Here is a 13,426-nt window from a genome sequence, read left to right on the forward strand (position 1 = left end):
GATACACTTACAATTAGTGCACCAACGCAAAAAACCTCCCTTCCCCATTTACACTCATTCGCACAAAAGGGTTGTTTCTTTCTGTTATTAATATTTCTGGTTCCTACATTAAATATCAATAAAGATCAATACAGTCTGCAGGGATACAGTCCATAAGCACACATGATTGTATTTTTTCATGACAAAAAAAAATAAATAACGGTATTGACCGGTTGACCGGTCCGCAGTTACAAAAAGGTTGGGGACCACTGTTCTATAGGATAAAAATGACAAAAACAAGGGAACTTTCAGTATTAGTGTTTTTATTCACGCTCGAGGGATGCGTACGCCTCCAGCTAAGAGGTGACATTGCTCAAGCCAATTAAATGCTACAAACTGTAGAAAATGGATGGATGGAAACTGGGATACCAAACCTAACTTGGAAATTGCATTAAGTTGTACATGTTTTTCAGCTCATTCTATTAATCTATCTTCATGAGGTAAACATATGCAGAACTCTGCAGGTGCCAGGCAGAAACTCATACAGTGGTTTGTGCAGATAAATACATCACTACTATTCAGAACCTGATAGAACATACACAACCCAAAACCAGTGAAGTTGGCATAATTTTTTAAGCTTTTCAGGAGGAATTATTTCCCATTCTTGCTTGATGTACAGCTTAAGTTGTTCAACAGTCTGGGGTCTCCGTTGTGGTATTTTAGGCTTCATAATGCACCACACATTTTCAATGGGAGACAGGTCTGAACTACAGGCAGGCCAGTCTAGTACCCGCACTCTTTTACTATGAAGCCACGTTGATGTAACACGTGGCTTAACATTGTCTTGCTGAAATAAGCAGGGGCGTCCATGATAACGTTGCTTGGATGGCAACATATGTTGCTCCAAAACCTAATATGTACCTTTCAGCATTAATGGCGCCTTCACAGATGTGTAAGTTACCCATTCCTTGGGCACTAATACACCCCCATACCATCACAGATGCTGGCATTTGAACTTTATGCCTATAACAGTCCAGATGGTTCTTTTCCTCTTTGTTCCGGAGGACACGACGTCCACAGTTTCCAAAAACAATTTGAAATGTGGATTCGTCAGAACACAGAACACTTTTACAATTTGCAGTCCATCTTAGATGAGCTTGGGCCCAGCGAAGCCTGTGACGTTTCTGGGTGTTGTTGATAAATGGCTTTGCTTTGCATAGTAGAGTTTTAACTTGCACTTAGTGATGTAGCGATGAACTGTAGTTACTGACAGTGGTTTTAGTGTTCCTGAGCTCATGTGGTGATATCCTTTACACACCAATATCGGTTTTTGATGCAAGGTCACGGGCATTCGATGTTACGTGCAGGGATTTTTAAAGATTCTCTGAACCTTTTGATGATATTACGGACCATAAATGGTGAAATCCCTAAATTCTTTGCAATAACTCGTTGAGAAATGTTGTTCTTAAACTGTTCGACAATTTGCTCACGCATTTGTTCACAAAGTGGTGACCCTCGCTCCTCCTTGTTTGTGAATGACTGAGCATTTCATGTAAGCTGCTTTTATACCAATCATGGCACCCACCTGTTCCCAATTAGCCTGTTCACCTGTGGGATGTTCCAAATAGGTGTTTGATGAGCATTCCTAAACTTTCTCAATCTTTTTTGCCACTTGTGCCAGCTTTTTTGAAACATGTTGCAGGCATCAAATTCCAAATGAGCTAATATTTGCAAAAAATAACAAAGTTTACGAGTTGGAACGTTAAGTATCTTGTCTTTGCAGTCTATTCAATTGAATAAAGGTTGAAAAGGATTTGCAAATCATTGTATTTTGTTTTTTTTCCGATTTACACAACATACAAACTTCACTGATTTTGGGGTTTATAACTCAGAAACCACTGGATTAAAGGATCTCCAAGATGACTTTGCTCCAATCCACAAAGCATTGAGCCCATAAAGGCATGTTTTCAATACGGCTAAGATTCCACCAAACAACACCAACAAAAACCGAGCCAATGCAGTTCATGAACTTTATTAAGTTGAGCACAAATGTATCACCACATCTACTTAAGCACCAAACACATCTGTGACCGTCAACATTATTTCTCCCATCTTTTGGTCCTTTACAAACACAAACTGATTAACCTACAGATGATTTCTTTCTCCCGGCAAAATATTTTTTGATAAATTTTGGTAATATGGCAACATATAAATACAAAAAGCTTTGGCTGTGATTAATACTGGAGTGTCAGGTGGCTTTGATTTTTGCTGTTTTGTCTTGTAGTTTTGTACTAAGAATGTAAATCTTGCTTGTAAATGAGTGGCATGCATAAAAAAAAAAATTCTCCATAAGCAATTTCAAGTGATCTCGAAAAAAAAAAAAGTTAAATCTTTGAGCAGTCAATGTATTTCGCTCTACACCGTAGGGTGCAGTAACTCCTGTAGTTGGCACAGGGTGTCCTTCAGGGCCACACCCAATTTTTCCGCATTCGTCTCCTCGCAGCAGTTGAAGGCGGTTATGGAAAAGTGGACGTGGTCTGACTGTGGGTTGTAACATACGGCATAACCGTCAGGAACTAGGGGTCCAAAACACATCACACTGTCTGTACTCGCAGGCACCTAAAAGGGAAAAAACGAGAAAAAAATAGATCAACTAAATATAATTATAAGTGAAGGGAAAAGATGGTAAGGCACAACGCTATGACTGCAAATGCACAATAATATGGTCCAAGAAAGTAGGGGCCACAAATATGGAAAATCCATCCTTTCCATCCTTTATGCACAAAAACTGCTTGTGTCCTTCTATCGCTGCTCAATAGAGAGTGTGCTGACACACTGCATGTGTGTATGGTATGCCAGCTGCACGGCGGCAGAGAGAAACGCACTTCAGAGGGTCATAAAAAATGCCATGAAGATCACACTGCAAAAAGTCAGTGTTCAAAAAAAAAAAAAAAAAAATTAGGGGTATTTTACTTGAACTCAGCAAAATTATCTGCCAATAAAACAAGAAAATTCGGCTTGTCAAGACTTTCTAAAACAAGTAAAATTAGCTAACCTCAATTAACCCAAAAATACCTTAAAATAAGTATATTCTCACTAATAACAAGTGAACTTTTCTTGGTAGAAAAAATAAGACCTTTTTGCTCAATATGTTGAAAAATATTCTTAAATTAAGTAAATGCTATTGCCATTATCTAGACATAATGATATGCACTCGGCATCATGATTTATTTTTTCATGCTTGAAGTAAGAAATTATTACTTTAAAAAAGTTGTTTTATACTTCTGAGTGTTAATGACACAGCTTTGCATCAGTTGATATTCTAATTTCCTGCATGTTTTACTCAATATAGGTCATACAATCTCAAGCTGTAATATCTTACTGAGATCATTTAGGACCAAAACCTTTAAAACAAGTAAAACACTAACATAAAATCTGCTTAGTAAGAAGAATTATCTTATCAGACAGAAAATAAGCAAATATCACCCTTATTTGAGATATTTAATCGTACTTAGATTTCAGTTTTTGCAGTGCACTGGTTGCTCTCTCCCCTCCCTAGATGAACTGTACAGTGCCAGGTGCCTCAAAAAGGCCCAAAACATCATAAGGGACCCATCTCACCCCGGACATAAACTTTTTGAACTGCTGCCCTTGGGCAGGAGATACAGGACAATAAAATGCCGGACAAACAGATTTAAGAACCCTTTTTACCCGAGAGCAATAGTGTCGCTGAACACAAGACAAGAATTACTGTGCATGTGAGCTGTGTGCTTGGTATTTTTATGTATTTTTATCTATTTATCTATGTTCTTATGTGTTATTATGAATTTGCACTAAATTAGTTTTTGCTTACAATTTCGTTGTACAATGACAATAAAGATATATTCTATTCTATTCTTTCCATCCTTTATACCTGCATTATCCTTTCCATCCTTTGTAATTGAGCTACTGTGTGGAACAATTTCCCTTGTGGATCAATAAATGTTTGTCTAAGTCTAAATAAGTTAAACATGAATAGAGTAGAACATGTTTATGTCCTGTTAGCATACTTGTGGTTCTTCTGTTTTCATATTTTAGAACTACAGGTACAAACGCTAAAAATGATAGCAAACTAGAAAAAGCAATTTCGTTGGAAATTGCGTGTGAATGCTGAAAAACCGAAGCCCAAACTGAAATGCTAACTGGTAGCATGCTAGCCAGATAGAATCCCATAACAAAAAAAAAATCGACCAATAGGGGCATACCTGCAAAATGAGTTACAAAAGCCTGAATGTAATGTTAGCATTCTAACGTTACATGCCAACAGTTAGTATGCGTCAAGATACCAAAATATATGACTCTGAGGTGTACACCTGTAAAATTAGCCAACAAGATAGCCTACTAGTGTTAACATCTTTACATGCTTACATTATTGTGCGTATAGTTGCAAAAATAGCATAACATTATCATGCTAACAATAAGCATGTGTCAAGAACCAAAATATACAACACTGAGTCGTATACCAATAAAATTAGCCCAAAAAAAATATCACGCTAATGTGAACATGCTTACATGCTCACGTGCGTCATGCGTCAAAATCCAAAATACATTATATGACCCTGAGGTGTATACTTTAAAAAATAGCTAACATAGTCATCATACTAACAGCAAGCATATGTCAAGTAGCAAAATACATTACTCTGAGGTGTATACTTGCTAATATAGCTAAAAAAGATAACATGTTAACAGTAAGCAGGCGTCAAGTCCCAAAATATGACTCTGAAGTGTATACCTGTAAAATCAGCCAAAAAAGGTAGCATGCTAATGTTAACATGCGTCAAGTTCCAAAATACAGTATATGACCCTGAAGTCTATACTTGCAAAAAATATCTAAAAAAAGTTAACATGTTAACGTTATCATGTTAACAGTAAGCATGTGTCAAGTACCAACAAATTGGACTCTTAGGTGTATACTTGCAAATATAGCTAAGCTAACATGCTAAAAGTAAGCATGGCTCAAGTACCAAAATACAGTATATGACCTTGAGGTGTATACCTGCAAAATTTGCCTAAAATGCTAGCATGCTAATTAGAAATGTCCGATAATGGCTTTTTTGCCGATATCCGATATTCCGATATTGTCCAACTCTTAATTACCGATTCCGATATCAATCCATACCGATATATACAGTCGTGGAATTAACACATTATTATGCCTAATTTTGTTGTGATGCCCCGCTGGATGCATTAAACAATGTAACAAGGTTTTCCAAAATAAATCAACTCAAGTTATGGAAAAAAATGCCAACATGGCACTGCCATATTTATTATTGAAGTCACAAAGTGCATTATTTTTTTTAACATGCCTCAAAACAGCAGCTTGGAATTTTGGGACATGCTCTCCCTGAGAGAGCATGAGGAGGTTGAGGTGGGCGGGGTAGAGGGTAGTGGGGGTGTATATTGTAGCGTCCCGGAAGAGTTAGTGCTGCAAGTGGTTCTGGGTATTTCTTCTGTTGTGTTTATGTTGTGTTACGGTGCGGATATTCTCCCGAAATGTGTTTGTCATTCTTGTTTGGTGTGGGTTCACAGTGTGGCGCATATTTGTAACAGTGTTAAAGTTGTTTATACGTCTACCCTCAGTGTGACCTGTACGGCTGTTGACCAATTATGCCTTGCATTCACTTGTGTGTGTGAAAAGCCGTAGATATTATGTGATTGAGCCGGCACGCAAATGCAGTGCCTTTAAGGCACGCTTCCAATATTGCTGTCTGGGTGGAAATCGGGAGAAATTCGGGAGAATGGTTGCCCCGGGAGATTTTCGGGAGGGGCACTGAAATTCGGGAGTCTCCCGGGAGAATCGTGAGGGTTGACAAGTATGACTGGGAGACGCAACTGCTCTGTACTTCTCCCTACGTCCGTGTACCACTCCGTACAGCGGCGTTTAAAAATAATCATAAATTATACTTTTTGAAACCGATACAGATAATTTCCGATATTACATTTTAAAGCATTTATCGGCCGATAATATCGGCAGTCCGATATTATCGGACATCTCTAATGCTAATGTTAACATGCTTAAATGCTAACATTGACATGCGTCAAGTACCAAAATATCTGAAACTGAGATGTATACCTTCAAAATTAGCTAAAGAAGCTAAACTGCCGACGTTATAATGCAAACAGTAAGCATGCGTCAAGTACCAAAATTCGTATATATGACTCTGAAGTGTATACCTGTAAAATTAGCCAAAAAAATTAGCATGCTAATGTTAACATGCTTTCGTTAACATGCATCAAGTACCAGAATATATGACCCTGAAGTCTATACTTGTAAAAAATATCTAAAAAAAGTTAACCTGTTAACGTTATCATGTTAACAGTAAGCATGTGTCAAGTACCAAAATATTTGACTCTTAGGTGTGTACTTGCAAATATAGCTAAGCTAACATGCTATAAATAAGCATGCATCAAGTACCAAAATACAGTATATGACCTTGAGGTGTATAACTGCAAAAATTGCCAAAAAATCTAGCATGCTAATGTTAACATGCTAACAGTTAGCACGCGTCAAGTACCAAAATATCTGAAACTGAGATGTATACCTGCAAAATTGGCTAAAGAAGCTAACCTGCCGACGTTATAATGGAAACAATAAGTGAATTATTATATTTATATAGTGCTTTTCTCTAGTGACTCAAAGCGCTTTTACATAGTGAAACCCAATATCTAAGTTACATTTAAACCAGTGTGGGTGGCACTGGAAGCAGGTGGGTAAAGTGTCTTGTCCAAGGACACAACGGCAGTGACTAGGATGGCGGAAGCGGGGATCGAACCTGGAACCCTCAAGTTGCTGGCACGGCCACTCTACCAACTGGGCTATACTGTCCCAATAGTCATGAATGAGCCGAACATTTTGAAAGTGAAATTGGGGATAAGAAGGCTGAGGAAAAATAGGGCGGAACAATAATTAGAATACTATGTGTGTCAAACGTGAATAAGCATTCCCACAACTACAGAAAAAATACCCAAGCTTCCGTCACCAACAGCTTCTGTCAAATCTGCAGGTGCCAAGTAAGCAAAGTTTATATCTGATGGACATAAACAAAAGTAAAAAAGGGAAGCTTCACCAATGGAAAACAGATTCATGGACTGGCATGATTCAGATGAGCACTGTTGGATACAACTTCCTGTTGGGTCATGGGAATGGAAAACGATATATTAGGGGTAGAGATGTCCAATAATGGCTTTTTTGCCGATATTCCGATATTGTGCAACTCTTAATTACAGATTCCGATATCAACCGATACATACAGTCATGGAATTAACACATTATTATGCCTAATTTTGTTGTGATGCCCCGCTGGAGGCATTAAACATAGTAACAAGCTTTTCCAAAATAAATCAACTCAAATTATGGAAAAAAATGCCAACATGGCACTGCCATATTTATTATTGAAGTCACAAAGTGCATTATTTTTTTTATAACATGCCTCAAAACAGCAGCTAGGAATTTGGGACATGCTCTCCCTGAGAGACCGTGAGGAGGTTGAGGTGGGCGGGGTAGGGGGTAGCAAGGGGTGTATATTGTAGCGTCCCAGAAGAGTTAGTGCTGCAAGGGGTTCTGGGTATTTGTTCTGTTGTGTTTATGTTGTGTTACGGTGCGGATGTTCTCCCGAAATGTGTTTGTCATTCTTGTTTGGTGTGGGTTCACAGTGTGGCGCATATTGGTAACAGTGTTAAAGTTCTTTATACTGTCACCCTCAGTGTGACCTGTATGGCTGTTGACCAAGTATGCCTTGCATTCACTTGTGTGTGTGAAAAGCCGTAGATATTATGTGACTGGGCCGGCACGCAAAGGCAGTGCCTTTAAGGTTTATTGGCGCTCTGTTCTTCTCCCTACGTCTGTGTACACAGCGGCGTTTTAAAAAGTCATACATTTTACTTTTTGAAACCGATACCGATAATTTTGAAACCGATAATTTCCGATATTACATTTTAAAGCATTTATCGGCCGATAATATCGGCAGTCCGATATTATCGGACATCTCTAATTAGGGGTGTCCGAAGCATTCTAAAAAATTCAATTACATAATTCATTATTATTGAGACAAATTATTACATTTTACACTCATTTGTTTTGTCACCTACAACACACTTTAGGATGCTAGCACTCTAACAATAAAGTGTTAACTGTTTTTTGCAAATGTTACGCTTTTTTTAATCTAATTCCGCAGCCATACACCTTACAGTCATATAACTTGGTATTTGAAACATGCTAATTGTATGCATGTTTACGTTAGCATGCTAACACTAACAGGCTAGCTTTTTGAGCTAATTTTGCAACCGCTCGTCCTACGGTCAGTCATGTGACTCGGTATGTGACACTTGTTAACTGTTAGCGTGCTAACAATAGCATGCTAACATTAAAGTGCTAATTTTTTTTAGCTAATTTTACACATTTTTCTTAATTCCCCAGCCATGCACCTTAGGGTCATATAACTTGGTATGTGACACAAGGTAACTATTAGCATGCTAACGTTAACGTGCTAACATGTTAACATTAGCATGCTAACTTTTTGAGCTAGTTTTGCAACCGTTTACACCAGAGTCATATAACTTGGCATGTGACATTTGTTAACTGTTAGCATGCAAACGATAGCATGCTGGCAAGCTAACTTAAGCATGCTAAGTTTTTCATCTAATTTTACACTTTCTTCTCTATTTTTGCAGCCATACATATTTGAGTCATATAACTTAGTATATGAAACATGCTAACTGTTATCATGCTAATGTTTGCACACATGCTAATCCCTTGGGGATCAATAAAGTTTGTCTAAGTCCAAGTCAATGTGTTATTCCAACAACTTGGCATATATTGACCTTCATTGGATTGCTCTGAGCATCGTTATCATACAAAATGTATTCAAGTGACCCCCGTAGAGTTACATTCTTTAAGTGGACACCCCTAGGCTACGTAGGGTAAAGACACAGTGAAACACACCTGGCCAGTTCGGAGTTTCCAGTGTGTTGCCAGACCATAGGCAGTATCCATGAAGATCTTTGGGACGCTCCATCCCTCTTCGATGGCCTGCAGCTTCAGGCCCAGAAGGTGTCGGTCTATGCCATGTCCTTTAAGAACCTGCACAGAGCAGGAAGCGTATATATGTGAATACAAACTATTACAATTTCTAATTATAGTACTTTTTTGAATATGTTTACACACCTGGGAAGTCAAAGCTGAGTAGGCTTCAACGGCTTCTCTGAACAGCTGGACTTTGGCTTCGCGCTTCACACAATAAATCAACAATGTTCGTTAGTTGCAGTGCAGAGTTTTCCTTTGAATAAACCTGACAGCGATCTCACCGACGCAGACGGATCGACGAAGGCGAGGATGAATCGAAGAGTCTGGCTGGTGGGCGAGCGGATGTACTCGGTCCTTCCTTTTCGAAACATCCTTTGAGAGGCAATGTCGCACGTGGGACACACCTCGTTGTGAACTCTACAAAAAAAATTACATTAGTTCTATTTTTCAGCCAAAATAATCAGACTGCATGTAAAGTAACTAAAAAAGGGAACACTAAAATAACACATCTTAGAACTGAATGAATGAAATATTCTTATCAAACACTGTTCATTACATAGATGAATGTGCTGACAACAAAATTACACAAAAAATATCAAGGGAAACCAAATGTATTAACCCATGGAGATCTGGATTTTGAGTCACACTCAATATTAAAGTGGAAAAACCCACTACAGGCTGTTTATTGTCAATCAGTGTTGCTTCCTAAGTGAACAGTTTGCTTTGGATTTTACAGAAGTGTGATTGACTTGGAGTTAAATTGTGTTGTTTAAAGGCAAACTGCACTTTTTTTTATCGTTCACAATCTTTATGAGAGACAAGAACACATGTCTTTTCTGGAAAGGTGTTCAACAAAGTATTGAGCAAATGCTGTGAATACTTACAGTCGCGATCAAAAGTTTACATACACTTGTAAAGAACATAATGTCATGGCTGTCTTGAGTTTCCAATAATTTCTACAACTCCTATTGTAGAAATTATTAGGAACAGCACAATTTTTGTTTCATCTGATATCACATGGACAAAGATAAGACCTTCTGAAGGAAAGTTCTGTGGTCAGATGAAACAAAAATGGAGCTGTTTGGCCACAATACCCAGCAATATGTTTCGAGGAGAAAAGGTGAGGCCTTTAATCCCAGGAACACCACACCTACCGTCAAGCATGGTGGTGGTAGTATTATTCTCTGGGCCTGTTTTGCTGCTAATGGAAATGGTGCTTTACAGAGAGTAAATGGGACAATGAAAAAAGAGCATTACCTCCAAATTCTTCAGGACAACCTAAAATCATCAGCCCGGAGGTTGGGTCTTGGGCGCAGTTGGGTGTTCCAACAGGACAATGACCCCAAACACACGTCAAAAGTGGTAAAGGAATGGCTAAATCAGGCCAGAATTAAGGTTTTAGAATGGCCTTCCCAAAGTCCTGACTTAAACGTGTGGACAATGCTGAAGAAACAAGTCCATGTCAGAAAACCAACACATTTAGCTGAACTGCACCAATTTTGTCAAGAGGAGTGGTCAAATATTCAACCAGAAGCTTGTGGATGGCTACCAAAAGCGCCTTATTGCAGTGAAACTTGCCAAGGGACATGTAACCAAATATTACACATTGCTGTATGTATACTTTTGACCCAGCAGATTTGGTCACACTTTCAGTAGACCCATAATAAATTCATAAAAGAACCAAACTTCATGAATGTTTTTTGTTACCAACAAGTATGTGCTCCAATCACTCTATCACAAAAAAATAAAGTGTTGTAGAAATTATTGGAAACTCAAGACAGCCATGACATTATGTTCTTTACAAGTGTATGTAAACTTTTGATCGCGACTGTATGTACATGTGTATTTGGAATAAGTTTGCTAAAAAAAACAAAAACACTTTGCATGTCATTTTGGGGTATTGTGAGTAAAATTTTGAGGACAAAAATGATTATATTCCATTTAGGAATAAGACTGTAACATAACAAAATATGGGAAAAGTGAAGCGCTGTGAATACTTTCCGGATGAACTGTATGAACATACTGTACATACAGTGTCTCTCAAAAGTAAGTACGTCCGTCATATTTCAACAACCAATTGTATGACCGTATTATACCGTATCTTTTCAAAGTACTACAGAAATTAAACTTGGATATATTTAAGAGTAGTCTGTACAACAGTATAAATTAACTATCACACGATTATCTTGGTATTCACTTGGGCAGCGAGCCAGATATTTAGAGAATAATGGCTGCGTATTAACAGTAGATGCATGCCGCTTTCCAACCTGTAGTCTGACTACTGTCAATTATACCTCCGTTTGATTTCTGTACACACCCGGTAAAGAGTATAGCATTGTCCTTTGAAAAGTAAAAGTGGTTGCTGAGATGCACTGTATATTTGAGCTGACCTTACCAGTGGAAATAGATTATTCTCCAATGGTATATCATACTTGCCAACCCTCCCGATTTTCCTGGGAGACTCCCGAATTTCAGTGCCCCTCCCGAAAATCTCCCGGGGCAACCATTCTCCCGAATTTCTCCCGATTTCCACCCGGACAACAATATTGGGGGCGTGCCTTAAAGGCACTTCCTTTAGCGTCCTCTACAACCTGTCGTCACGTCCGCTTTTCCTCCATACATACAGCGTGCCGGCCCATTCACATAATATATGCGGCTTTTACACACACATAAGTGAATGCAAGGCATACTTGATCAACAGCCATACAGGTCACACTGAGGGTGGCCGTATAAACAACTTTAACACGGTTACTAATATGCGCCACACTGTGAACCCACACCAAACAAGAATGACACACATTTTGGGAGAACATCCGCACCGTAACACAACATAAACTCAACAGAACAAATACCCAGAACCCCTTGCAGAACCCCCCCTCCCCTCCCCCCAATCTCCCGAATTCTGAGGTCTCAAGGTTGGCAAGTACAGGTATATACATATGCTACTCATAGATATTTTTCTGCAATTAACAATACAGATGGCTTTTTGTGTATACAATCCGAAATGAAATGCAACATTCTAACACAAGTGTTCTGACCTGTAGTAGGCTAGCTGAAGGGCCACCTGGATGAAGGAGTTTGGACTCAGGTTTTGCTGCTTGGGAAGATCTTTGCCAAACCTCTTGAAGTTAAACACGTTGACATCCAGGTCATTAATCAGTCTGTAACAACATCATAGTCTGTCATGCAGGAGAAACAAACTTTCAAGCTAATAACTGGCCTTAATATTTACATGACAAGGTAATTCATTAGCACATCATTTTAGTTCTACTTATTTATTAACTGCATATTCATTGTATTTTTTTCTATTAATCTTCATATGTCTTACTTGTATTTTATCCTTTATCTCTACTTATGGTTCTTACTATTTTACAAGTTTTATTATTTTTATTTTCCAACGTTCCTCAGATGAGCCATCTGCCTCAGGGGTTATGGGCCGTGCCTGTGGGGACACTTTTGTGTCAGCGTCCTGGTGGCCATGGTCTGATGACCTCCTGGTGCAGATGGCTCCTGTGATAGTGTTTATTCACATGTCTCCTCTGTACTCAGCTATGCAATAATTTGTCCATATAGTTGCATTTGTGTGTGTGCGTGTGTGTGTGTGTGTGTGTGTGAGTGTGTTTGTGTTTGGTATCTGTGTCTGTGCGTACGTATGTGATAATGGGGGATATGGGTCCTCGGGGTATTGTTTAAACTTTGTAAAGCACTTTGCGTTGCATTTCTTTTATGTATGAAAAGCGCTTTATAAATAAAGTTTCATTGTGTGTGAATGTGAGTGTGAATGTTGTCTGTCTATCTGTTGGCCCTTGACGAGTTGGCGACTCGTCCAGGGTGTACACCGCCTTCCGCCCGAATGCAGCTGAGATAGGCTCCAGCACCCCCCGCGACCCCAAAAGGGACAAGCGGTAAAAAATGGATGGATATTTGATTGATTGATTGATAATTCGATCGGATTCCGATTGCTGGGTTGACAATTCCATTCAGAATAGATTCTACACGATTCTCGATTCAAACCGATTCTCGCGATGTAATATTTAGTATGGTAATTATGTAACAATAACAAAATCGATTTTTGAAAATTGTGAATTAACTTAGAATCGGAATAATAATTTTTGAACACCACTACTAACCATGTTTACACTCTTGCAGGCGTCACTTCAGAAGCCAAAAACAAACGTTGTCTAATTGAGAACGCATAGCTAGATTTGCCTATCCTTCACACTCGTATCTAACGGTATTAATGATAACGGCGGCGGTAAAACTCAACGGTTCGTTTTACCATTTTAAATTAAAATTATTTCAAAAACGTGATTTGATAGCCGCACTTTGGAACTCACTGACGGATTAGTGCTAGCTCGCTCGCTTAAACGCTAACATGAATATAAG

The 13,426-nt window shown here is 38.7% G+C and overlaps 1 protein-coding gene across 1 annotated transcript in view; it reads right to left on the reverse strand.

Moving 5' to 3' along the window:
* Window positions 1-1,821: 1,821 nt before the first annotated feature.
* The window catches only part of cratb (carnitine O-acetyltransferase b), a 31,886-nt gene continuing 20,281 nt past the window's right edge, over window positions 1,822-13,426 (reverse strand). Inside the window, exons 11-15 of the mRNA XM_062030013.1 lie at window positions 12,079-12,201; window positions 9,322-9,457; window positions 9,182-9,244; window positions 8,960-9,097; window positions 1,822-2,598 (exon numbers count right to left, since the gene is read on the reverse strand). Coding sequence (XP_061885997.1) covers window positions 2,395-2,598; window positions 8,960-9,097; window positions 9,182-9,244; window positions 9,322-9,457; window positions 12,079-12,201 — 664 coding nt within the window. The 3' untranslated portion in view covers window positions 1,822-2,394. The remainder of the gene's footprint in view (window positions 2,599-8,959; window positions 9,098-9,181; window positions 9,245-9,321; window positions 9,458-12,078; window positions 12,202-13,426) is intronic.

The sequence above is a fragment of the Entelurus aequoreus genome, linkage group LG20 (assembly GCF_033978785.1).
Source record: "Entelurus aequoreus isolate RoL-2023_Sb linkage group LG20, RoL_Eaeq_v1.1, whole genome shotgun sequence".
NCBI lineage: Eukaryota > Metazoa > Chordata > Actinopteri > Syngnathiformes > Syngnathidae > Entelurus > Entelurus aequoreus.